Raw genomic sequence first — 26,834 nt, 5'->3', positions numbered from 1 at the left:
CCTGTTCTCAAAGTGGCCAACCAGATGCCCCATGGGAAGTCCTTGTAAGCAGAACCCAACCACAAGAGTATTCTCCCCTCCTGTGGCTTCCAGCAACAGGCATGACTGCCTCTGATCACAGGGGTAGAACACAGCTATTGTGGCTATCAGCCATTGATAGCCTCCCCCTCCTCCATGAATTGGTCTGATCCTCTTCTAAAGCCATCTCAGTGGGTGGCCATCTCTGTCTCCCATGGGAGTGCATTCCAAATTGGTCCATGACTTACTGCTAATGTCCTCATAGCATTTTGGGAAAACCATTTGGTCAACGGACCGGTTCTCTGTCTGCCGTGCAGATGGGAAAACATCCTGCTGTTTGCCTATGCTTTGGTCAGGTTTCCACGGGTAGTTCCTTTGAAAACTCTGAAAACCCAGACCTCCATACCCCCTAAGCAAGCCCACTGCCCTCAGGTGCTATAGAGAAGGCTGCTCCATCATCAGAATCAAAGGAGGGTTCAAGTGGGCAGAAAGGGGGGTGTGTGATTGGAGAAACTGATGTAGGTGTGTGTGTGTGTGTGCCCCATCTTCACCTCAGGTGACACAATGTCTTGGTCCAGTAAGCACAGCGACTAGTGGATTTACAACTGTGTGTGTGTATCCATCAGGAGACTAAGATGTTAACACAGATAGCGAAGACAATCTAGTTCTGTATTGTTCACACTAACTGGCAGCTGGGCTTCAGCTGGGGTGTCTTCCCAAGGCTTAGCTGGAGATGCCACTAGGGCAAATTTAACCTGGGACCTTCTGCATGCAAAGCGGGTGCTCTACTGCAGAGCCATGTCCCTTTCCTAAAAATAAAGTCCTTGTGGTTCTGATTTAAATGGGAACATAGGAAGGTGCCTGATATCGAACCAGACCATTAGTCCACCCAGCTCAGTATTGTCTATTCTGACTGGCAGCAGCTCTTCAGTGTTGCAGACAGGGTGCCTCTCCCAGTCCCACCTGGAGATGCCATCAGGGGGATTGAACCTGGGACCTTGTGTATGCACAAAATGTGCTCTGCCACTGAGCTACCACAGCCCTTCCCCATTTGGCATCCTGGAACAGAGCAATCCATGGGATTTCAGGACCTGTTGCCATTAGCCCAGGATGTCAATGGACCTAGAAATCACCCTTTTGACTTCCACAAATATATTTCACAAGCGCTGACTTGGTCAGGATGGCATTAACTTTCTCCCTTGGCTATGCTCTGCCCTCACAGTTGGGGTCAGTGAAGCTTCATAATACTAGTTGCTGGAAACCACAGGAGGGGAGAAGGCTCTTGTCCTTGAATCTTGGTGGTGGGCTTCCTACAGGCATCTGTTCGGCCACTCTGAGATGTGTCATTGGCCTTATCCAACAGACTCCGCTTCTGTTCTTCTGTTCCCCTTGGTTTCAAAACACCACCTTCCAGGATGAATCCTCAAATCCAGGTGTTGAGTTTGACAAGGAAAGAGTCCCCCCTCCAGCTCACAGAAGGACCAGCTAGATCTGCTACCTGCCGCACACACAGAAGTTTTATAGGCATTCTGGTCTGCTCGCTAAGGTCACCCAACTCTTCAGCACCAGGAGCGGGAAGGAAGAAAATTAAAATCCTGTTTCCTGCTGAGGGAGATAAAACAGAAACAAACAGGCCCTACTCCTCCGGGAGTTGATAGGCCCACGCTGCCCGCCTCGACTGACAGTAATTAACTGCTTTGGACAGTGTTTCATTTGAGGAAACAGGGAAGCCTCAGCAAGTAATCCCATTCTTCACATCCACAGATTAAACTTTCAGCCTAGGGAGGGGCAGGAAGCCTCTTTGCTGGGTTCTCTGCAACCAACTCTGCCTGGTGCAGATGCAAACTGGGCTCCTAAGGATCAGATCCCTCCCTGGCAATACACTCCCACTGTTTTGTTTCAGCCACCATGGCCTCCAGATGTTTTCAACTACCTCTCCCATGAGCCCCAGCAAGGACAGCCAGTCTGGTGTAGTGCTTGGAGTGTTGGACCAGGTGTGGGAGACCAGGTGTCATGAACCGACTGGATGTAGAAGAGTGGTGGGAGGCACCATCTGGAGAACCCCCTAAGGAACCCTCAGGGGAAGAAGGCTCAGAGCCAGGGGGATGTTGGTGGGAGGACGACAAACAGTCAGAGGGAGAAGAAGGAACAGACTGGGGGAAGGAGGTGTTAGAAGCTGAAGAGGCAACAGGGTTTAGGGAGCAGGAAGAGGCTGTGACAGAGGGCAGTTCAGACTCAGAGGCAGGAGAGGAGGCTGGAGGGGAGTGGGCCCAGGAGACAGTGATGAGGCAGGCTGCTGAAGAAGCTAGGGAGTCTCCCCCTCCTGCTGTGACCAGCTCCCCTTCCCCCTGGTCTCCTAGAACCTGCAGGGGAATGAGGAAGGAAGAGCAAAGAGAGAAAAGATGACGGAGATTTAGGCTGCTAGGAGAGGAACCGGGAGGGAAACCTTACAGAGTGGTGGGAAGGCGGGGACCTTCAGTCCTCACAACTGCTTCATTGGGGCAAGACCTACTGGGAAGGGTTGCTGCAACCACTAGGACCGAGCTGTTTGGGTTTCTTTGAATCAAGAGTTGACGTCACTGACATTGGGTGCTTTATGGTTTTCCTTGCTGACGTACGCCTGACTCCAGTTCCTGACACCAGGGCTCAAATCCCCACTTGGCCACCAAGCTCTCTGGGTGTGACCTGGGGCACCAGTCACTGCCTCTCAGCCTAACCCACCTTGCAGGGTTGTTGTGAGGATAAAATGGGGAGAACCATGTATGCCACCTGAGCTAACTGGAGGAAAGGTGGGACAGAAATGGAATGAAATAAATAGATAGCAAAGATCTGGAGGGCACCAGCTGGCTAGTGATTGCCCTGATCCAAGCCCCTTCAGAGGCAGGTCCACCTTACCAGCCATCCACTCCAGCTTTCAGCAGCTCTGAGATCCCAAAGGACAGCGACCCCATGAAATCATTCCGACTGGTCAGGTCCCAGTCCCAGATCTCCACAGATAGCCTCCTGTCCTTGTCAGACTCTTTCAGTTGGCTGGTAGAAACAAAAGGGAGGAGGAAAGGAGATTTTAAAAGGCATCTTCTTTTTGGAGGGAGCTATATCTGCAAGCTGCTTCCACGCCTTCCAGGTGGGCACTCAATCAATCAGCAGCTATGAAATGAAGCCACGGTTTTCGGCGGACGTGCCTCCTCTAATGCCTCATTTCCTGACAGGGTCCCCTTCAAATGGAGGACCTCAGAGCGCCTGGCGATTGAAATGCAAGGCTTTGATCAGCGCCAACCCGGAGCGTGAGATGGCATTCTCAGCAGTGCTGACAGGATGGGTGCGAGGGAGGAGAGGAGCTGAAGAAAGGAGCCTGCCGCTTCGCTCTGAAATCCGCTTAGCGTTTCTCAGCAATTAAAGCACAGCATCATTTGCAACCCATTCATTCTAGGGAAGCACCAGCCCTGCAAGGAGGGACCGGTGGGAGGAAACTGGGCTCAGCAGGGGTGTTGCTATGGGTGGGTCTCTGGGGGGTCCCAGGCCCTGGGTGTTTCCAGGAGGGGTCGGGAATTGGGGGGGAATTGAATTGGAGGGATGTGTTGTAGTTTACTGGGGTAATGAACAGGGTAACTGAAGACAAATTAAATAGCTTTGGAGCAGAATAATAATAATAATAATAATAATAATAATAATAATAATAATAATAATAATAATTTATTTGTACCCTGCCCATCTGGCTGGGTCTCCCCAGCCACTCTGGATGGCTTCCAACAAAGATTAAAAATACATTAAAATGTCACACATTAAAAACTTCCCTGAACATGCCTTCAGATGTCTGTTGGGAAAATAATCTGGGGTAAATGAATGAAAGAAGGACTGATGTGGAGTTGAACACAAGCAAATCAAAGCATTTATCTGAGGTGGTCTGCGTGTGAAATTTGTCGCTTTGCCTTTTGAGACATTTAATTTCTAAATCTGCATCTATGCATAAGAATCAGCACATGCCTGTTTTGTGCAAACTCGTGTGCACAGACTCTTCGCAATGGTTTCAAGGTTTAGTCCCAGCCACAGTAGGGTCTCAGCTGGGGTGTAGGGTCTGAAAAAACACCCATGACCTAAGAAAGTTCCCCATTCCTTGCTTAGGGAATAGCTGTCATGTGACACCTTCCTATACGCCAAAGATAACAATCAGAAGCTCTGCTGCCATGCAGTAGGAGCCCACAAGGTGGCTCCCCCTCCACACCACTGTGGCACCTGCATCCAGGTGAGGCACCACAGTATGGGCATCTCTCACATGGTTGGGACTCCTGCTATTACCCTAAAGGTGTGAAGAAGGAGTCATCATGGTCATTCCCTGACCCTTTGAGTCAAAAATCTGGAGCAGCAGCGAAGGAGAGGGTCACCAGCCAGCCAGCCAGCCATCTCCACCCCACCCCACCCCTTCTGTTTCAAGTTGGAGTCCCAGGAACCCGTCAGAAGATGTCAAAGGTTGCCATTGAGCCGTACTCACAATTTAAAGGTCTCGTTCCACTCAGGGTTCAGAGAACATTTGATGGTTTTAGTCTTCTGTTTGCTTTCACTTTTCGGGTCAGGGATGAGCTTGAGTTTCACATACGGGTCTGACAAGCCGTTGGGATCCATTGGAACCAGATTTCTGGCATCTCGTACTGGAAAGGGAAGAGAGAAAGGACTCAGTGGGAAAGGGCCAGGGCATCCTGTAAGCCACCCAGAGTGCTGTAAGCTGCCCAGAGTGGCTAGGGAAACCCAGCCAGATGGGTGGGGTAGAAATAATTAAAGTATTATTATTATTATTATTATTATTATTATTATTATTATTATTATTATTCACTCTCTATCTTTCATTTGCATACTGGAAACACCAAGGATAAAGAAAAAATTTTCTCCCTCTCTCATAACACCAGAACTCATGTGAGAACAGGATACTGGACTAGATGGGCCCTTTTTGGCCTGATCCAGCAAACTCTTATTATGTTCATATGTTAATGTCATACCTTGTTTATCCCTGAAAGGCAGGATGGACTCTTGGACCCCCTTGCTTGCAAAAGGCCCCTTTGGAAGTTTCACTGCAGCTGGGGCTTCCAAAATGGAAGCCACTCAGCGTAGTTCTTTGAAATTATGTTCAGGCCAACCCTGGAGATGCAGCCACTAGAGATTCTGCACGAGAAGATACAGGGAAAAGAAGAAATCATCTACCTGATGCCAAGCTGACCCGCAGAATTGCCCACGATTTGGTTGTCAAAAGCCTCAATTAAGGTAATTGCAGCCTAACTGGATTGACAGCTGAGGCATGTTTGGCATCATTAAAATATAAAGACAGGCAGGAGAGCTTGAAATTTCCAGGTGCAACCGTGATGGTGCTGCAGTACCTGGGAAAGATCCCTGCACTCCACGTTATCTGTGGGCTGCCTTGTGAAGAAACTCTAAGAACCTAAGGACATCCTGCTCTAACATAAGGCCAGGCATAGGCAAACTCGGCCCTCCAGATGTTTTTGGACTACAGCTCCCATCATCCCTAGCTAACAGGACCAGTGGTAAGGGATGATGGGAACTGTAGTCCCAAAACATCTGGAGGGCCGAGTTTGGGGATGCCTGCATAAGGCCAATGGCACATCTGGTCCGACATCCTTTTCTCACAGAAGCTGACTAGATGCCTGAGGGAATACAAGCACAATAGCACATCCCTCTCATGCAGTACCCAGCAACTGGTCTTCAGAAGCCATTACTGCTGTGAAGGCAGAGTATATTCACCAGGGCTAATAGCCACTGAGAGACCTCTTCTACCTCCTCTTTTAAAGGTATCCAAGTTGGTGGCCATCACTGTCTCCCATGGGAGCAAGTTCCATCCTTTAAATATGCGCTGCCTGAATAAGTCCTTCCTTTGAACTGCCTTCCTGGACCTTTCAGCCTTCAGCTTCATTGAATGTCTGCTAAGTTCCAGTGTTAGGAGAGAGGGAGAAAAGTTTTTTCTCAATCCACTTTCTTCATGCCATCCACAATTTTATAAATGTCTATCATGTCACCTCTTAGTTGCCTTTTCTCTAGAACTAGGTGCCAGGGAACTGCCATCAGCTCAGAGGCAAGAGGTGGAAGGACAGTTGTGTTATAGGGAACCTCCGAAAATCTTGTGAACCAGTTCCTCCTCTGGAGAGAAGGGAAGCCCCACCTCCAGTGGAGAGGAAGTGGTGAGAGCAGGGGATGCTAGGGAGAGCCTCAACACCGAGCCTGAGCAAACCGAAGGGGAGGGAAGCACCCCTTTGCCAGCGCCCATTCTGCGCAGTAGGTTTAGGAGCAGGGAAGGGAGGAGAAGGTTGGGGGTCATGCAATTGTTATGCTGGATGATGTATAAGGATCAGCCACGCCCAGATTCTGCTAGTGAGTGAGCCAGACATGAACGTGCGAAGCTCTTCACTGTAAATAGTTTGCACTAATAATAAAGCCTGGAAACAACAGGTCAGAGTCTTGCCTGTTTGCTCTCGAGTAACCACACCAGCACCTGACAATAGGGGAGTCACTCCACCCCCTTGACCATTTGGATTGCCCTTTCCTGGACCTTTCCCAACTCTGCAATATCCTTTTGGAGGTGAGGTGACCAGAACGATACACAGTATTCCAAACACAATCACACCAAAGAATTGCATAATGGTGTTACGATAGCAACAGTCTCATTTTTCAGTTGCTTTCCCAATGATCCACAGAGTGGAATTTGCCTTCTTCACAGCCACTGCACACAGGGTCAGGGTCTTCGTTGAGCTATCTACTATGACCCCAAGGTCTCATTCCTCCACAGTCACCTCCAGTTCAGACCCCAGGAGTGTAGATGTGAAATTTGGATATTTTGCACTGACATGCCTGTTTGCAGAGGATCAATTATGTCCTCCATTCAAACATACAAAGTCCAGACACATGGATGGAAAATCGGACACAGAGTGGGGATGCAAACCCCAACTTAGCAGGTCCTCTCTGACTAGCTCACAGCTGTCAGCCTCAGTTTCTATTATGGAAATAGAGACTAGTTGGCAATTTAACATGAGCCATATTTCCTCTTTTCTTCCTGACCACTGCCAGCTGAATTGAGGCTGCCTTATTCTACATCATTGCTCTTTCTTCCAAAAAACAGAGGAGCCAGCGCTTTCCAAATCTGCAACTTCTAACTCCCCAGGGTCAACTTCTGCTTAGTGCATCATGAAGTCGATCACATGTATGACAGCCTCCATCAACAGGCAAGGAAAAGCACGTCACAGCACACCTTCATTACTTGGGGCAGTCATTCCCAAACTGTGAGGCAGCCTCCCCCTGCCACCTTGGGCAACTGAAGGTGATGGTGCAAAGTCCCAGGGAGGGATAAGATCCTGAAAAAACCCAGGAGATAGAACCCAGCCAATGTAGTCCATTGCCTTCCCCTTCTTCCTAGCAGTGGTATTATGTGAGGGTGGCCCCATCTGGGCATTGAAGATTGAGTCAGTTCCATGAAGCAAGTGGAAGAAAGATTAGTGCCACCATTCCTTATAACATGTAATTAATACACTGCAGAAGAATAAATTTGCACATATATTTATAATGGAAAATGCACCGCCCTTCTTACAGCAGCATCTTCCTGGGCCGGTGCACATTAATTAATGCATTTCTAGCTTGTTTATCTAATTGCTGCATAATTTGTTCCAGTTTGGGCCAACGACTCACTTCATCAACTCATTCAATTAGCAAGTATCAGGTCTGTGCAGGAAGAACCAATCCCACGTGAGAAAGGGACAGATTAACCTTGAACTGCCAAATGGATTTGCCCTTCAGAATGATGCCGGGTGGCAAAATGGCCAGCAACCTAGGGACATGGGACAAAAACAAAGAGCGATGCATTTCTTCCATGTGTTGCTTCAAGCAAGCTACAGTTTCATGGGATCATTCTTGGGATTTGTGAAGTAATAAGGAGCGACTCCGGGCTGTGTTGGTGACATTTTGGTGGAACTAGAATAGACTGGATGTTCTGCAGTTGGATTCCCTTCCCCTGAAACATGGGAATGTGTGGATTTCGAACTGTGTGGCTCAGCAGTCAAGGAACATTTCCCAAGATGGTTTCTGGATTTGTGTATCAATATTTTAACCCTGGCCTCCTTTTCCTATACAGAGCACTCAAGGTGGCTTGCAATAACTACAATTCACAAAAGACCTCAAAATACTAACCATTTGTAACAGAGCAACAGAGCAAATCCAAATCTAATACAATTAGATTAAGTGAGAACAACCAGCTGATCCTCCATTTCAACTGGAAATGAGCCAATTCCTCTCCCCACACATCAAAGTGAAATCAACTCATCACTTGAACCAATTCCTAAGAACTTGGAAAGTGAGACACAGTGGACTCTCACCCATCCCCAACGCCTCCTCCCAATCTTCCACTTCTGCTTGCATTTAACTCTGGAGGATGTGCTGGCAATGGCACCAACGAGAGTCTAGAGAAGGAGGAGACTTCTCTCTCTCCATCACCACAAAATGCTCCACAACGCATCAGAGCACCCACTGCAGTATCCCTTGGGATTTGTACATCTTCAAGGTGAAAGAGGGTCCTTCTCTAACCTAAACCATGATCCAAACTGGAGAAGGGTTGGAAGGAATCCTTAAAACCACAATTTGAGAAGAACCTTAAGGGTTCGTTTCCATGATTGTTTCCACACACCTAAATTAAATTAAATGGGAAGGGAGCCAAATACTTGCATAAACTAGGCTATCTTCTCCTGACTATGAGTGGGGGCGAGGGAAATGGCTTAGGCAGGTGTCAGGAAGGAGACAGAGTCAGGCTGAAGTTGCAGGAAGTTGGACAGCTCCAAGCAGATAACTTGCTCCAGCAGCTGACTTTGGGATCACATTCAAAGCACATCCTCCCTCGAAAAGAATCCTGTGAATTGTAGTTTAGAAATTAGGCATAATCTGCACAAACACACATAAAGGGAAAAATAGAATTCTGAACCTTTCAAAACAAGCACACTTGGTTCTCTTAGTCTCAGGTTTATTTTGGGGGCTAGCAATAGCTATAACTTCCTTGCTCTGACAAGCATGATAGCAGAGATCTCAGGGAAACTGGGAATGAGTCAAGAAGGGAACAAGGCACAGATCACAGTTACTGTCCAAGGTCCTGAATAATGGGCAAATGATTTCCAGAGAGGTGGCTGTGTTAGTGGATTGCAGCAAGAGCAAGAGATTTCATAGCTTCTGCCACAATAAGTTGAGTCATCTTTAAGATACCACAAGGCTCTTTGTTATTCGTTCCCTGGTTTAGTCTTTCCCCTCTGAAGTCAACAGATGCAGCTAAAACATTTTCAAATGCTGATCCGCGACCTTCAGGGGCAGGAGGAAACCGGGGTTTCTGACAACGTAGATACCACATTCTATATTTATGAAGGAATTGGTAATAAGGAATTTGTAACAAGAAAAGCAAATCAGATGACACACAGGCAAGCTTAGAAGATTCCTCCTCGGCTGATCTTAAGTCACCGAGAGAAGCTGCCTGCATCAAAGAGATGGTGGGGGTGGGGTGCTTTCTTTCCAAAGCCTTACAACACGACCTTGATTCCCGCTGTAACACCAGCCATTTCTGGTGGCTTTTGAAATCAAACACCAGGCAATCAAAGCCCTAAAAGATTCTGGAAGTCAAGCACTGCCATCTACGGGCTGATATTGCGACTGCACCACAAAGTGAGTCATTTTCTTAATCACAAATGTTGGGCATTCAAGGTCACCCCTTAATTAAGTCATAGGGACTAGTGGCCAGTTAAGTGACTAGTCAATGGTTAGATATTCCTTAGCACGCTGTGTTATTTTGTTTTCACACATAGGCTTGCTAAAGGTGGTGAAAGGGTCTCCTTGTTGCCCCTTTCTCAGGAGCGATGAATTGATTCCCCAGTGAAAACTGTGCATAGAGAACCAGAGGGGGTTCTGAATTGTCATTGGCAGCCTTCATCAACCTGGCATCCTCCAGATGTTTCAGAATGCAATTTTCATCAGCCCCAGCATTGTCCAGCCACGTTGGTTGGGGTTGATCAGAGTTGTAGGTGTTCCCAGGGGCAGCCTGTTCCCATTTTGCCACCTGAGATGAAACAGAAATTGCTGTCTTCTGCCCCCACTCACTGCTGCCCCCTGCTCCCACTTCCGCTGCTGTACTGCAAGCCTCACTTCCACTGCCAGAGCACCCCAGCTCTCGCCAAACTCAGCAATCATCCTAATCTTCACCCTTTAGCCACATCAGTTGATGCAACAAAGCAGAAAGATGTGCAATTTCTTACTTTTGAATTAAAGAAAATTTAATCCAACTCACTATGATAACCTACTGATCAGATCATTGCAATGCACTCTACATGGGGCTCCCCTTGAAGACAGACTAGAAGCTGCAAGAAGCATAGAGTGCAGCTGCCTGGGTTTGGCGCATCACAGCTAATTGCATCATATAACACCAATTCTTTAGTTGTGATTCCTGCATTGCAAGGGTTTGAACTAGATGACTCTTGGGGCCCCATCCAATGCTACAATTCTATGAGTCTATGAATCCTGCAGGATGGAAGGTGTTTGTATTGGAACTGGATTTTTTTTAGTGTTGGTTACCTGATTCGGGAAGGGGGTTGCACTGACGCCTGCCAAGCTGGACAGAATTTGACCCCTGCTCATCAGCAGATGATGTGTGTGTGTGTTAAAACAGACTGTGTTGACTGAGTGCACCAGTTTCCTGTGGGGAACTGGCACATGCAGCTAAGATAGAATTGACCCCACCCGCTGCCCATCAGCTGATGTCCCCTGCCCATCAGAGCGACATCAGCTGATGGGCAGGTGGGTGTGACTTGGATCAAATGGGATACAATCTACACTGTGGTGTCTCCTCATTTATGGAACTCCCTGACTTCAGACATGTCTGCTGCCTTCCTTATTTGGGTTTGGTGCCCATTAAAAACTTAGGTCTTCACCCAGACCCCTGGTGGGGAGAAATTATTTGTGATCAATAGTGTCATTAGTAATAATGAAATCAGCCTTACACTGAGCGAGACCATTGGTCCATGTAGCTCAGTACTGTCTGCACTGACTGGCAGCAGCTTTCCAGGCTTTCAGCTAGGGGGTCTCTCCCAGCCCTTCCTGGAACTGTCAGGGATTGAACCTGGGACTTGAGGCATGCCATGCAGATGCTCTACCTCTGAGCCAGCTATAGCTGATGGATATTCATCTGATGCATTGATATGGCCTGACTTTTAATTTTGGTTTCAAGCTTATATTGAATTTTCTTGCTTTAAAACATGATTGTAAATCATGTTCAGATCTCTGTCGGTTAGGGGTGGCTTAGATACCATGCTATATCTGCAGGTCCCAAACTTTCCCTCCCACAAACGAAAATCACTGAGGCTCTGGCTGGACCACTTAATGATTTTTTAAATTGTAGCAATTGTACTGCATGGTGCTAGATGCTTTAATTGTATCTTTACTGCTTCTTTTATTTGTTATATTGTATTTTATTGCATTGCAATTTGAATCCCTATACCGATTTGTATCCAAAACAGCACTAAGTAACCATTCCCCATCAGTGCAAGGATTTCCACTTGTGCAATGGGACTCCCCCCGCCCTGCACATTCCTTGCCCTCCCCAAATCTGCTCTAGAAGATTGGGGGAACCCCCTAGAACAGTTTTAGGGGGTGCATGGGAGAAGGAGACAGGGGAGAGTCCTGCTGCACAAACATAAATCCTTGCATTAATGGGATGATAACTCAGTACAGTCATAAGGTAAAGGTAAGGTAAAGGGACTCCTGACTGTTAGGTTCAGTCATGACCGATTCTGGGGTTGCAGCGCTCATCTCGCTTTATGGGCCGAGGGAGCCGGTGTCCAGCTTCTGGGTCATGTGGCCAGCATGACTAAGCCGCTTCTGGCGAACCAGAGCAGTGCACGAAAATGCCATTTACCTTCCCGCCGAAGCGGTACCTATTTATCTACTCGCACTTTGACATACCTTCCAACTGCTAGGTTGGCAGGAACAGGGACCGAGTAACGGGAGCTCACCCCGTCACGGGGATTCGAACCGCTGACCTTCTGATTGGCAAGTCCTAGGCTCTGTGGTTTAACCCACAGCACCACCCGCATATGCTTCAGGTTGAGTGTTTTCAGGTTACGCTCTTCAGTGACCCAGAAGTAACGGAACGCGTTACTTCTGGGTTTCGCCACTTGCGCATGCGCAGCTGCTCAAAATGACATCACGTGCATGCGCAGAAGCAGCGAATCGCGAGCCGCGCAGACACGGGGTGCGTTCTACTCAGGATGCGAATGGGGCTCCGGAACAGATCCTGTTCGCATCCAGAGGTACCACTGTACATCCTGTTCTCACAGAGGCAAACCACATGCCTGTGGGAGACCCACAAGCAGGACTCAAATGCAAGACCATAAGAACCTAAGAAGAGCTTGGTGGATCAGGTCAACGGGTCAACTAGTCCAGCATTCTGTTCTCACAGTGGCCAACCAGAAGCTCCAGGGGGAATCCCACTAACAGGACCTGAGCACATCATGACTCTCGCCTCCTGCACTTTCCAGCAACTGGTATTCAGACCTTCTCAATTTCTAGTGCCAAGGGTGGGTATCACAAATTTCTTGGGCTGGCTTCCAGTTCTAGGGCTAGGCTGAAAAATGCCCTTGATCTAGGCATCCAGATTGGCCGCATGACTAACCCACAAATCCCTCTGAAGATTCACCATAGATGAGACATGCTTTCTGTCCTTTTGAACAAAGGCCTTTGGATTTCCTGGCTTTACACATGCTCTTTGCTTCCGATGCCACAAGAGAGCACTCTAGATACATCTGTGCGTCCCAGAGAGAGGCTTTATTCTGCAGAAGGCAACCTCGTGTTTTCCTGGAAAACAAAATTCCAAAAGACCAGAGGGAACGCTTGAGAAGAGCCCTTCCCCAACCTGGTGCCCTGCAGACGTTATGGACTACAGCTTCCATCAGTCCCAGCCAGCATTTAGTTGTAAATCAAAAATATCTAGAAGGCAGCAAGCTGAGAAAGGCTGCTCTGGAAAGATGGTACTATTCGTGTGAAATAAACCCACCCTTCCCAATCAACTCCAAAATATGGAGGACTAAACACAGGAAGGGGCCTCACACAGAGTCATTGTTCCATCTGTAGCTCAGTACTGTCTACAATGACTGACAGTGGCTGTCCAGAATTTACATTCAGCCTTACCTGGAGATATGGGAGACTGAACTTGGAAAGGCATTAATGTTTAATGTTTTACTATGTTTTTATATGATGTATGGAAGTGAGAGCTGGACCATAAAGAAGGCTGATCGCTGAAGAATTGATGCTTTTGAATTATGGTGCTGGAGGAGACTTTTGAGAGTCCCATGGACTGCAAGAAGATCAAACCTATCCATTCTGAAGGAAATCAGCCCTGAGTGTTCACTGGAAGGACAGATCCTGAAGCTGAGGCTCCAATACTTTGGCCACTTCATGAGAAGAGAAGACTCCCTGGAAAAGACCCTGGTGTTGGGAAAGATGGAGGGCACAAGGAGAAGGGGATGCATTTGTGGTAAACCGAGGGACTTCCTGAAGGTAAGAGCTGATTGACTACCTTGGAAGGTGGCGGATCACCTTCATTTGAGGTTTTCAAGCCATGGTTGGATGGCCACCTGTCTGGGAGTCTTCAGCTGCAATTCCTGCATTGCAGGGGGTTGGACTAGATGTGACACTTGAGATCCCTTCTAACTCTACAGATCTATGAAATTACATGCTGGAATTTCAGATGCACTGAAAAAAGGAACAGCAGCAATTGCCAGACTTCCAACTGCCATTTCTTGGAGATGATTCAAGATGAGCCAGCCAGTCTGCTTTGCCTTGACTCAGCAATTCATGACTCCTCCCTTCGCTTGGGTACAGCACTACTACCTCAGAAACATGCTTTGCAGCTTTTGTTTATCATGTTTGCCCCCCCAAGATGAGCCAAAACTCCCCCTTTCAATGACTGTTAAGCATTCCTTGTAAAAATATTTGTTTCCTGACTCACAATACACTCGCCCGTCCGCTGGGAGCTCATTGCACAGCAAATTATGACTTTGCCAGCACTCCATCACAGCATGGACCTTTCGTGGGTGGTACTGAGGGATGGACCCACCCACCTCAGAGTCATAGGCATTTATTCATAAGTGCATTGTGTAGGTACCTAAGTATGCATTTTACCATGTGTATCTCAGTGTATGCATTTATAAACATCTATTAACCTAAAACACACATTTCAAAGCATTTTGGTAACACAAAAATCTATATTTCAAGATCTGAAGGATAATTATGCTCCAATCTGTGTATTAGTCTGGGAGGTGCCAATTGTGTGCCTAAAAATAGGGACCAAATGAAATTCTTCTCCATGCCTCCTCTAAGAAGGAGGAAGAAGTAGAAGTAAAATAAGTAAAATAATACCCCAGTACCCCAGTAATAAGATCATTAAGTTCGCAGATGATACAACGGTGGTTGGTTTAATCATGGCTGGAGACGGGGAAGCGGCCTATAGGAAGGAAGTTGAGCAGTTGGAGGAGTGGTGCAGGAAAAACAACTTAGTAGTTTTTATGTAGTTTTATGTAGTTTTTCAATTTCATTGTTCTGCATGGGACAATGACAATAAAAATATCATATATATCGTATATATAAAAAAGTGCCAAAGCAGCACTCAGGACCAGGGAGAAGTAATGGAATAAAACATGCTTGACAGTGGGCAAGTGAATGTTTGGACAACTGAAATGTTAAGTTTCTACTTTGCTAAAACAAATAGTTCTCACCCTCCAAAGAAATTAAAGTGTAGAATACTGAGTGTTGCCATCATGATGCAGTTCGTCATGGAGTGGCCTGCTTTTACCTGCCTTGCCCCCCCCCAGCTCTGAGAGACGTCATAAGGGAGCCTTCATCCAGAAGAAGAACTCTTGGGAGGACTTGCTGGCTGTTGAGGTTGAGGCATAAGAGGACTTCTTGTTATCTTTTCTGACAGGGGAGAATGGCTAGGTACTAATTTCAACTTTGGAGCTACTTTGGGACGTGAAATGATTGGGTCATTTTTTCTTGACCCACTGGTGAGTTTCATGCTCATTTAAATTTTGATGCATGTCAAATGAGCTGTCAGTCCTTTGTGTTGTGTTCAGAAGCGTAGCCACAGCCATGCCCTTTCTAAGATGATGCAATACTCTGAGATGATGCAATAATGTTATAATTATACAATAATGATAGTTAGGGGTGCCCTGCAAAGATCAGTGCAACTCTCCACATTTTCTGTGCACATCCACAGGCAAATTATTTGGAATGCTCCAATATCAAATTTCAGAGACACTTCAAGTTGTGTTTTCCTTCGTAGCAAACAGAACTTGCACCCCATTCTCTTGAAGTTGAATCTCCTCATCTTTTCGGTGTTCCTAGGTGCTTAGCTTTGGAGCATACACAACAACTCCTCCTTGATGTTCTTCCTGTGCACCTTCTCCCTAGGAGTGACCCTAGGAGCCCATCCTCAGTGGTTGACTAACTTCCTTTCACTCCGATTGGCTCCAATGGGCACAAAGGGTGAGAAGACTTCTCATTGGCTAAAAAGCTGCTGATTGGGCAGCTCTAGGAAACAGGGACCCCACTACAGAAATATTAATGGTTATTTAACCCCCTGAACCTTGACACCACTGGTTATGTTTGTAGTGATAGTACTTTTTTAGGTACTAAGCATCATTATTGTACAGTGGTATCTCGGGTTACATATGCTTCAGGTTACATACGCTTCAGGTTACAGACTCCACTAACCCAGAAATAGTACCTCGAGTTAAGAACTTTGCTTCAGGATGAGAACAGAAATCGTGCTCCGGCGGCGCAACAGCAGCAGGAGGCCCCATTAGCTAAAGTGGTGCTTCAGGTTAAGAACAGTTTCAGGTTAAGAACGGACCTCCAGAACGAATTAAGTACTTAACCCGAGGTACCACTGTATATCAGCGTTTGGGTTTTTTTAAAAAAATTAAACCACATACAGATTTATATTTGAGGGAAATGTGATTCAGACTCCTCAGGGTGCTCTCTCACTAATTCCCACTGAGGACAGGTGTGAAATGGTAAGAAACAGGAGGGTGGGAATTAACTCCTCGCTTCAAGAAGCAACAGCACCTCACACTGAATTCCTCTGTGCAGTAGTCCTAAAATACTTTTCCTCTGTGCACTTCATACCACAGACCCAAAGCTCTGAAGAACAGTGTTTGGTTTGGGTGAATGAGGAGCGGTAGTCCACAGTATTTGTCTAAGACAAAACATCTGAAACATGCTAAGGTCATTTCAGGACACCAAAACCCCAGAGATCACAGACAGTAGGCTGGAGCAATTGCTCGTGCATCTGGGAGGAAGAAGCAGCTGTTGAGAGGTGGGGAAGACCTGAAGCAATAAAACACACTTATTCTCCTGCTTGAAGAGGCATGAAGTGGTTAAATGTATCCCCTGCTCAGAAAGAGAAGCTGGAAGCTGCAGGAGGGGAGAATGCTCTTGAGACTGAATTCTGCTTGAGGGTTTCCCACAGCCATTGTGGTTGGCCATTGTGAGAACAGGATGCTGGACAGGATGGGTCACTGGCCTGATCCAGCAGGCACTTTTTATGTTCATATACATGGAACACACACTTCCAAGGGGTTAGTGATACCATATAAAGCCCTAAATGGCTTGCAGCCCAAATCCCTAAAAGAGCATCTTCCCTAATGCCAACCATCTCAAACCCTCTCAGCAGGTGAGCCCTTGGTGGTGGTGCTTCCATAGGGGATTCCCTGGTTGGTGCTGACCCATGACAGGGCCTTTTCAGTGATGGCTCCCCGGTTGTGCCTTCCCCTAGGGAGGTGTGCCTGTCTCCATCATGATTAACTTTCAAGCGGAATTCAAAAACATTCCTGCTTACCCACACATTTGGTGGTGGCTGAAGAAGACTGTTCCTGGCAACCTCGAGGTCAATGGGTGGAAGAATGTTTCTAATTCTGCTTTTCAGTTGTACATCTGTTTGCTGCCCCGACCTCTTGGGGAGGAAGGGCACGCTATAAATTCAATGATTATTATTAATAAAAGGTAAAGGTAAAGGACTCTTGGATGGTTAATTCCAGTTGAATTTGACTATGGGGTGCAACAGCCATCTCTACTTTCAGGCCAAGGAAGCCAGCGTTTGTCCACAGACAGCTTTCTGGGTCATGTAGCCAGCATGACTAAACCACTTCTGGTGCAACAGGACACTGTGATGAGTGCCAGAGTGCATGGAAACGCAGTTTACCTGTCGCCACAGCAGTACCTATTTATCTACTCACGCTGGTGTGCTTTCAAACTGCTAGATTGCAGGAGCTGGGACAGAGCAACGGGAGCTCACCCCGTCACATGGATTCAAAGTGCCGAAAGCTCTTTGGAAGGCAAGGAGGGAGGCAAGACGTTTTTGCTCCTGAACTTTCCCTAAAGGAACCACAAAGCAAACCACCCACTCCCAGACTCACCTACGACGGTGAGGACCTCATTTTCAATTTCCGCCGTGATGTGTATCCTGCCCCGGCGCTCAGTGTGGTCCGTGCCACAGAGACTTGGTACGTTCATCACGCAGCGTTTGTGGACGTTCATCATGCAGGCTGGTGGAGAGAGAATCAGAAGGAGAGACTTTAGGTCCCAAAATGGGGTTCAAGACATTGTGCTTTGCCTGCCATCAGGATATCATGCATTCCGCCTCCTTTAATGGGACACCACATAGGTTTCTGCTGCTGTTTATTTCTGAACACACACTAGATTCTCCCCTGCCTTTCGCCTGAAAAATTATATTTATTTCTTTGTTCTTTGGTTGCATTAATATCCCACTTTTTTCTCCAAGGAGCTAAAGGTAGCACACATGGCTCTCCCTCTCTTCATTTAGTTCCCACAAGAAACCTGTGAGGTAGGTTGACAGGCAGAGACTTGCCCAGGGTCACCCAGTGAGCCTCATGGCCAAGCCAAGCCATTTGAACCCTAGTCTCCCCCAGGCCCTAGTCTGACCATCTAAAAACCCCTACATGCCACCAGACACCTAGAGGATTGTGGGCTTGAGACCTGGTGAGTTCCTGTCCCACCTCATTGACATCCATCAGCTCCTCTAAGATCTCTCCTTCCACCATCTCCATTGCAGTGGCCCCAGCGAGCTACTCTGCAGAATTATTATCATTAAGTAGATTCATTAGCCACCATTTTTTGCCATGGCAACTCTAAGCGACTTACAAAATAACTTACCCAAAACAAAAACATGCAAACATTAAAACCAGGAGGTAGAATGCATTAAAGCATCCCACCCACTCTAAAAAAGCCACAGATAGTTTAAAAGGTGGGATAAAAAAATCAATAAATAAACCATTTAAGAGGAGGTTGTAATTTACACAGTGACCATTAGAGGTCTTCCTAGGCCCGATCCATGTGATCCCCCCCCCACCCAACAGCAATTTCATCCTGAGAGGGAACAGCATTTCTTCCACACACACCTCCCTGTGAGAACCTTCCACCCCCCTCTGAAAAGTCCAGCTCTTACTTTGTACGAAAAGGTCACTTTTTTCGAGCGTTCCTTGTTGCAGAGTGAAAGCTCAAAGGGCAACTCAGGTGAATCTGGGAAGGGCAAACCAGGGCAATAGATTCTGCTTATTCTTATTTATTTATTTATTGCTTGCATTTATACTCCACCTTCTCTCTCCTCCCCCCCGATGGTGTCCATGGATCTCCCCATCTCATTTAATCTCCACAACAACCTTGCAAGGTAGGTTAGTGAGGCAGTGACTGGCCCAAGGTCAATCCAGTGTGCTTCATGGGCTGAGTAGGGACTTGAACCCTGGTCTTCCAGGTCCTAGTCTGGCACTCTAACCACACCACCACACTGGCTCTGTAGCTGCCTTGGGATCTCCTGTATGCCAAATTTCTTGTACCCCAATTGTATTGTAGGAGAAGCAGCACTGGAACCCTTCCTTCCCTACTCCCTCCCTGTAACTGAAGCAGGGGGTTGGATTACAGGACCCCTGAGGGTCCGTTGCAACTCTACAATTCTATGATTCTATAAATCCTGGATCTTCTTGTTCCTCAGATGTTCAATTATCCTTAAATTCAGCTGGGCACCATCACTGATGTGAGCTTGCCACCACCTCTGCCTGAATTCTGCATCCCTTTTTAATTCTCTCCCCTTCCTTCCTTCCTTCCTCCCTTCTTTCCTTCCATCTGTACTCCTCCCTCCCTCCTTCAGTTGTCTCCTCCGCTCTTGAATTCTGAATTGCAAGGGGCTCAAGACAAGGAGATGTCTCCTTTGCTTGTGTTTTCTTCTGTGTCCTTGGATGGTGCTATACAAACAAACACCAGCAACCATGAGGCTGCAACATCTTCACGGCTGCCTGTTCCACTTCTTGCAACTGAGGCTTCACTCAGATTTCCTTTTCTTGTAAACACAGCAGAGCCTCCGCCGGTGGATTTGACCACACCAGCTCTGCACAAATAAGGAGACTTGTGGCCTTAATCAAAGGGTGTGGTAGCATTGAAAGGAAAAGGTCAACATACGAGATTTATTGATCAAGCAGTGGAGGAGGGTAGCAGCTGCGTCCTGGTGAGAAAGCAAGCAGACCAGCTCCTGCTTCTGTCACTGTCTGGAGGAAGTGAGAGGTGGCAGGAAGGCCATAGTCTAGCGGTTAGAGCATGGGTAGGCAAACTAAGACCCGGGGGCCGGATCTGGCCCAATCGCCTTCTAAATCTGGCCTGCAGATGGTCCAGGAATCACCATGTTTTTACATGAGTAGAATGTGTCCTTTTATTTAAAATGCATCTCTGGGTTATTTGCTGTATTATACTGTATTGTTTTAATTAGTGTTTTTATAGTTGTTCTGATTTTGTGTGGAGTGCCCTACCTGGGTGGATGGAGCAGCCAAGTAATTTCGTTGTCCCCGAGAGGGGGCAATGACAATAAAGATATTATTATTATTATTATTATTATTATTATTATTATTATTATTATTATTATTGTGGGACATAGGAATTCATTCATATTTTTTTTCAAAATATAGTCCAGCCCCCCCACAAGGTCTGAGGGACAGTGGACCGGCCCCCTGCTGAAAAAGTTTGCTGACTCCTGGGTTAGAGCATCTGCTTTGCATTCAGAAGGTCCCAGGTTCAAAATGGTTTAAAATTCTGGAGGGACACTGCTGGGAGATGTAGGAAGCCAGTAGCCAAAGCAGTGCTTGCAGATGCTGCGGAAGACGACTGCCACCTTCCCTGTCTGCAGGGCACGCTGAAGGGGTCTGATGGGAGTTGTAGTCCATAACATCTAGAAGGTGCCTCGTTGGCATGCTAAGCTAGATGGGCCAGTGGTCCTGACTCCGAAAAAGGCATAGCAATCTAACTCAGTATTGCCTACACTGACTGGCAGCAGTCGCTCCAGTGTTTCAGGTGGGAGCTCTCGCAGCCCTACCTAGAGATGCCATTGGGGATTAAATCTGGGACCTTCTGCATGCACAGCAGATGTTCTCCCACTGAGCTATAGCTTCACTCTTAAAAATAAAGCAAGATTCCAGTCCTCATGGTTCAGAATTATGGGCTGATTTGAATAGGACACCAGAATCTGCCATATGCAGAGCCAGACTTTAGTCCATCTAGCTCAATATTGTTCACACTGGCTAGCAGTGACTCTCCAAGGTTTCGGACAGGGATGTCTCCCTTTCTGGCCTGGAGATATCATTGGGGAGTGAACCTTATGGGGCTCCCCAATAGCTCAAGAGTGCCTCTCCCAACATGGACCCTGTGTTCTTCATTTGAGGCCCTTCTTTGTGTGCTGAGGGTGGCCACATGAGAAAAAGCCTTTTCAGTAGTGGCCCCTCATTTGTGGGATGCTCTCCGCCCTACCATGGAGGCATGCCTGGCAGCATCACTGGCTGTTTTTAGGTGCCAGGCAAAACCGGCCTTTTCACCCTGGCCTTTGGGATCTTAATTTTAGGAACATATGAAGCTGCCTTATACCAAACCAGACCATTGGGCCTTCTAGTTCAGCACTGCCTACACCAGGGGTTGTCAACCTGATCCCTACCACCCACTAGTGGGCGTTTCAGGATTCTAGGTGGGCAGTAGGGGGTTCTATGGCACAAGCTGAATCCTTCTTCCATAGAGGACTGGTGGGTGGTAAGGAAATTTTACCATCAAGAACCGCGTTAGTGGGCAGTAGGTATAAAAAGGTTGACTACCCCTGGTCTACACTGACTGGCAGCAGCTCTCCAGCAGTTCAGACTGTGTTCCCTACCAGCCCTAACTGGAGATGCTGGGGATTGAACCTGGGACCTTCTGCATGCAAAGCAGATGCTCTAACCACTAGGCTACGACCCTTCCCCAATTGAATTTTAGTGGTGTGGTCTGGAGGGTTGGGTTGGTATATATATATATATATTTATTTGTGTATTTTAGGCTGTTTTATCCTGTCTTTATACTCATTTTTAAATGTTCGGTTTTTTTGTAAATTGCTTTTGGAAAAAAAGCAACAGTTTCCTTCACTAGGATGATAAAACCAGCCAAGTCTAGCACCGGGTGCATTAAATCCCCACTCTCCCCACCCAAGCAACACAGTTAATCCACAATACTCTGGAGTGATAAAGTGGGATCATAAGGACCTTGCTGCATCCACAAAGAAAATTGTGAATCAGACTCCAGATGCTGCGATTGGGTCATATATCTCTCAATGCAATTGGACTTACTGTCACATTTCATCCCCTGGTGGATGAGTCCATACAACAAGGATCCACAGTGGTCGCAGAAGGTGGGGCTGGAGTACGTGTGGATTTTGAACTTGTGTTTGCTCCGTGGGTCCTGGAGAAAAGAGACAAAACAGAAGAAAGGAACGATTGGTTAAGTGCTGGGCTTTGCCTATAAATGCAAGTCACTGATATGCATCAAGAGCATTCCATATATATGTGTCAGGGGCTGGACTGAGGAGGAATGGTGGGGGCTGCCCCACCCCTTCTCCTGAACCTTCCTGAGAACAGGAGGACAGTATAGATTTAGAACAGTGGTTTGCAGAAGGGCATAGTTCAGAGGCTGCAGTGGGGAGAAGCTGGGAAATATTGGAAGAGGAACAATAGGAAGAAGACGAACCACCAGGAAGAGATAGCTGACAGTCTCAGTGTCCTGGAAAGCATTCCTGGACTCCCTGCCTCCCCCAGGACCAGGCGAACATTGAAAGTAGTAGAACATAAAGCTCAGAGGCAGAAAGTTCAGATTAGCCAATGCAGGGGTGTAGAATAGGAGAGATTGGGGGGTGGCGTTACTTGGATTAACGCTAATTAACCCCCTCCCTGAAAAAATCTCAACAACTTTGGCTTCACCCCCCTCATTGGTAGATCACTTCCAGAATTTTTATAGTGGGAGTAGATTGTAGTCTCTTGGGAGTTGGATGTGCCTGATCTAGCGGATACTGCACTCCTTCGTCTCTCTGTGTGAATATTGAATAAATCACCATATTTTTCTGTGTATAAGATGCCCCTGTGTATAAGACGCCCCCTATTTTGGGGACTCAAAATTAAGAAAATGTACTATGCACTATCCGTGTATAAGACAACCCCTTATTTCAAACTTCAAAAATTTAGGAAAAAATATAGTCTTATACACGAAAAAATACAGTACTTGGTGAGAACGCTTATCGTTTCTCTGCTTCTTGGCTGCCACCGTGGGAGGGATCTGATTCCCTGAAGCCTGACAATATGCCCCCTTGACTGTTTCCATCTGTGGAACCCCCACTGCTGAAAGTGCCACATAAAATCAGTTTTGCGCCTACACTTTGGAACTCCCTGCCTGTTGACACCAGGCAGGCGCCTTCGCTGCCCACATTTTTGTTTAGACAAGACTGCCTAGATATTTAGATGGCTGATACTTTTCCAGTCTATTGTTGGTTTTACTAATCATCTTACTGTGCTATTCTTTTGTAAACTGCTTTGAGGTTTCCTAAAATCAAGAGCGCTGCAACCCCAGAGTCAGTCACAACTGGACCTAATGGTCAGGGGTCCCTTTACCTTTACCTTTATCCCGCCTTCCATAATGTGAGGCACATTTTTGCAGATGCCAGATTTCTTCTCAGGAGCTTGGGGCTATTTTATTTCCCCTGCTCCCTCACAATCACCCTGCGAGGTAGGCTAAATTGATTACAGAGCAAAATGATCAAGGCCACCAAAAGATGCTTTAGCGGGGTATCTGAATTCAGAACCATTCCCAATATTCACTTCCAAACAAACAAGGAGGAATATTACAGCCAATTAGCGACTTTGTCAGCACATCAAAGACCGTCCCAATGAATGAATGGTGCCAAATCAATGCACAAACCTCTGCAATATATCCTCCGCTCCTTTTTGTTTTTTTACAAATGGGAAACTGAGGCTAAGAGGCAATATGACATCCCACAGTTGCACAACACCAGACAAGAGCTCCAGGCAACAAAACCCAAATCCAGACCTGGAGGAGATCTTCTAAAATGCCTTTTCATAGAATCATAGAACTATAGTGTTGGGAGGAATGCCAAGGCTGATCTAAACGGCCTCGGTCCTGTATACCTGAAGGAGTGTCTCCACCCCCATCATCCAGCCCAGACACCGAGGTCCAATGCCAAGGGCCTTCTGGCGGTTCCCTCGCTGCCAGAAATGAGGTTACATTACAGGGGACCAGGCAGAGGGCCTTCTCGGTAGTGCCTCCTGCCCTGTGGAAAGCCCTCCCAGCAGATGTCAAGGCAATAAACAACTATTTTACTTTTAAAAGACAACTGAAGGCAGCCCTGTTTAGGGAAGTTTTTAATATCTGACGCTGTATTGTTTTTAATATTTGGTTGGAAGCTGCCCAGAGTGGCTGGGGAAACCCAACCAGATGGGTGGGGTATAAACAAATTATTATTATTATTATTATTATTATTATTATTATTATTATTATTAGTCCAACCCCCGGCAATGCAGGAATCACTGCTAGTACTGTCCCCCCCATTGCTCTCCAAATGTGTCAGACCATAACAGAGCTCTCATAACTACAATTTCCAGAGTTCCTTGCAAAGAGGGATTGATCATTAAACCACTGAAGCTCTGGGAGGGAACTAGGGGTCTCCTAACAAGCACCCTTTACAAACTACAGCTCCCAGAGTCCTTTGGGGAAACCACAACTGTGTATAGTGGTGGAAGCGTCAGAGCGCCAGGCGAGAGGAACAGCCAGCAGCCGGAATCATGTGTGACTTCTCAGAAGACCAGACCACCGAGTTCAAGGAGGCTTTCCAGCTCTTTGACTCTTTGACAGAACTGGAGATGGGAAGATCCTGTACAGCCAGTGTGGCGATGTCATGAGAGCCCTGGGCCAGAATCCTACCAATGCTGAAGTCGTGAAAGTTCTGGGGAACCCCAAGAGCGATGAAATGAATGCAAAGAAACTGAACTTTGAGCAGTTCCTGCCCATGATGCAGACCATTGCCAAGAACAAGGATCAAGGCTGCTTTGAGGATTATGTGGAGGGGCTGAGGGTCTTCGACAAGGAGGGCAATGGGACGGTCATGGGAGCAGAGATACGCCATGTGCTTGTCACCCTAGGGGAGAAGATGACCGAGGAAGAAGTAGAGATGCTTGTGGCCGGCCATGAAGACAGCAATGGCTGCATTAACTATGAAGAGTTGGTGCGGATGGTCCTGAGTGGCTGAAGATCACCTCTAGCTCCTCCCGAGAACCTCTTCCAGTTTATCCTTAAAATGTTTGTGCCTTTTTATCTGTGTCTGAATCTACTTTGGGTTCCCTCTTTCTCCAGCTCTTGGTTTAGTCCTTGAGGCAAGGGCTAAGGAAATGAAGAAAACAACATTTGTCTGAAGGGGGTGTTCCTGAAGGGCAGGGAAGCAAACTGCTGGCTTGTCTTGCATCACTTTATTTCCAGAAGTGTTCAGCTTATTTCCTCTTGGTTGCTTTAATAAACTGTTCCCAAAAATGTCTTACGAAAAAACAACAACAACTGTGTATAGTGGTATTTTAATGCTTTAAATGTCTGGTGTGAAGCTGGGCTCCATTAACTCATTTTTCTACAGGATGGCATCCCATCAGCCCTGGCTAGCGGTCAGATGCTGCTGTGAATTGTAGTCCAAAACATCTGTAAAGCAACAGGTTGGTGACAGATGCCTCAGGCAATGGGCTTCCACGTGTGTGTGTGTGTGTGTGCGTGCATGTGTGTCCATTCAAATTCCCATCTAGCGGACCATTTGGGCTGGCTGCCCAGCCAGGAAGCTCATATTGGAAGAGCCACTATCTCTCAACCTAACTGAGCACACAAAGTTGTTTTGAAGATAAAATGCAGAGCAGGCAGGGGGAATTAGCAAACCTTGCAGACATCCCTGAGGCTCCTTGAAAGGAGGACAGGATACAAATTCAACAACAATAATAAAGACTTCATGAGAAAAGTGAGAAGGAAGGAGGGATGTGAAGCAAGGCACCAATAATAATAATAATAATAATAATAATAATATTTTTTTATTTATACCCCACCCTCCCTGGCTGGAGCTGGGCTCAGGGCGGCTAACACCAGTAAAATTGCAATAAAAACTTCAGGGGGTGGGGAAACAATTTAAAATACAGGTTAAAAATACAATTTAAAATGCAGCCTCATTTTAATAATAGCCCACAGATCAAAACCATAAGGGGAGGGAAACATAAGGGTCAAACTGAGTCCAAACCAAAGGCCAGGTGGAACAGCTCTGTCTTGCAGACCCTGCGGAAAGATGTCAAGTCCTAAACTAAGAACAGAAGGACATAAGGAGATCAGGCCAATCACTCATCCTAGTCCAGCATCCTGTTCTCACATTGGTTACCCAAATGCCTGTGGGAAGCCAGCAAGCGGGACCCGAGCACAGGAGCCCTCTCCCCTGCTGCAGTTTCCAGTAACTGGTAATCAGGAGTATTACTGCCTCTGATTGTGAAGGCAGAGCAGAGCCATCATAGCCAGGAGCCCTCAATGGCCTTCTCTAATCCCCTTTTAAAGCCATCTAGGTTGGTAAGCAATGCTGCTCTTGTGGCAGTGAGTTCTGTAGTTTAACTCTGCACTGTGTGAATGAGGACTTATCTCTCCCAAATCTTCCAACATTCCGCTTCACTGGATGTCCATGAGTTGAACGGAGTCCACTCTGCGGGGCCCTCCTTGCTTTTCAGCCTCTTTCTTCTCCTGCATTAATCAGTGTAATGCGCTGCGCTCTCTCCCCGCTAACGAGTGACATTAGGGAGATGGGGACTAATGGAACTTCACTTAATTCAACCTGCTTAAGTGCAGCGTATCGGGCACGGGCAGCGATGAAAGTTAATTGCATCGGAAAACTCAGAGGCTTCACCCCAAAGCAAACCTCTTTCAGATTCATAAATGCTCGGAAGATGCTCCTTTTAACGACTGAGCTAGCAGCTGGGTAATGAGACGCCTGAGAAAATGGGGGTTAACAACAATTAACCTGTCTTCAGCAAACCTTCAGATACAAAAAAGCGCATTCATTAAGTCAGAACATACTTAGAGAAATCTCCGCTTCTAAGGGAGATAGTATTCTTTTTTAAGGCAAGTGATGTGCTTATACTCGAACCTGAGTTTGATGAAAAGGTCGTAGGTCAATACTTGGGGGAACCACTGATGTAGCCCTCCATAGCCTAGAATCAGATAGAAATATAGAGTTGGAAGGGACCCAAAGAACCATCTAGTCCAACCCCCTGCAATGCAGGAATAGCAGAAATAAAGAAGATTCTGATTAAACCTTAGGAAGAACTTTCTGGTGGCAAGAGGTGTTTGACAGTGGAATGGACTCCCTTTCAAGATGG

At 46.8% G+C, this 26,834-nt stretch overlaps 1 protein-coding gene and 1 pseudogene across 3 annotated transcripts in view; one reads left to right on the top strand and one right to left on the bottom strand.

The window, feature by feature from the left end:
* Window positions 1-26,834, bottom strand: part of PRKCB (protein kinase C beta) — a 184,681-nt gene that overhangs the window by 69,077 nt on the left and 88,770 nt on the right. For both annotated transcript variants that reach the window (XR_014163016.1, XM_081888979.1), the window contains exons 4-7: window positions 21,735-21,846; window positions 17,505-17,633; window positions 4,508-4,664; window positions 2,914-3,048 (exon numbers count right to left, since the gene is read on the bottom strand). Coding sequence is in view for 1 of the 2 variants with exons in the window: in XM_081888979.1 (XP_081745105.1) it covers window positions 2,914-3,048; window positions 4,508-4,664; window positions 17,505-17,633; window positions 21,735-21,846 (533 nt within the window). In the remaining variant the exon portion in view is untranslated. The remainder of the gene's footprint in view (window positions 1-2,913; window positions 3,049-4,507; window positions 4,665-17,504; window positions 17,634-21,734; window positions 21,847-26,834) is intronic.
* LOC309357035 (myosin light polypeptide 6 pseudogene) lies at window positions 24,189-24,977 on the top strand (annotated as a pseudogene). The gene has a single exon. The product of its transcript is annotated as a myosin light polypeptide 6 pseudogene (transcript).

The sequence above is a fragment of the Podarcis melisellensis genome (assembly GCF_964234715.1).
Source record: "Podarcis melisellensis genome assembly, chromosome: 14".
Classification (NCBI taxonomy): Eukaryota; Metazoa; Chordata; class Lepidosauria; order Squamata; family Lacertidae; genus Podarcis; species Podarcis melisellensis.
Note: the sequence above shows the minus strand (reverse complement) of the source record. Positions and strands in the feature narration are given on the sequence as shown.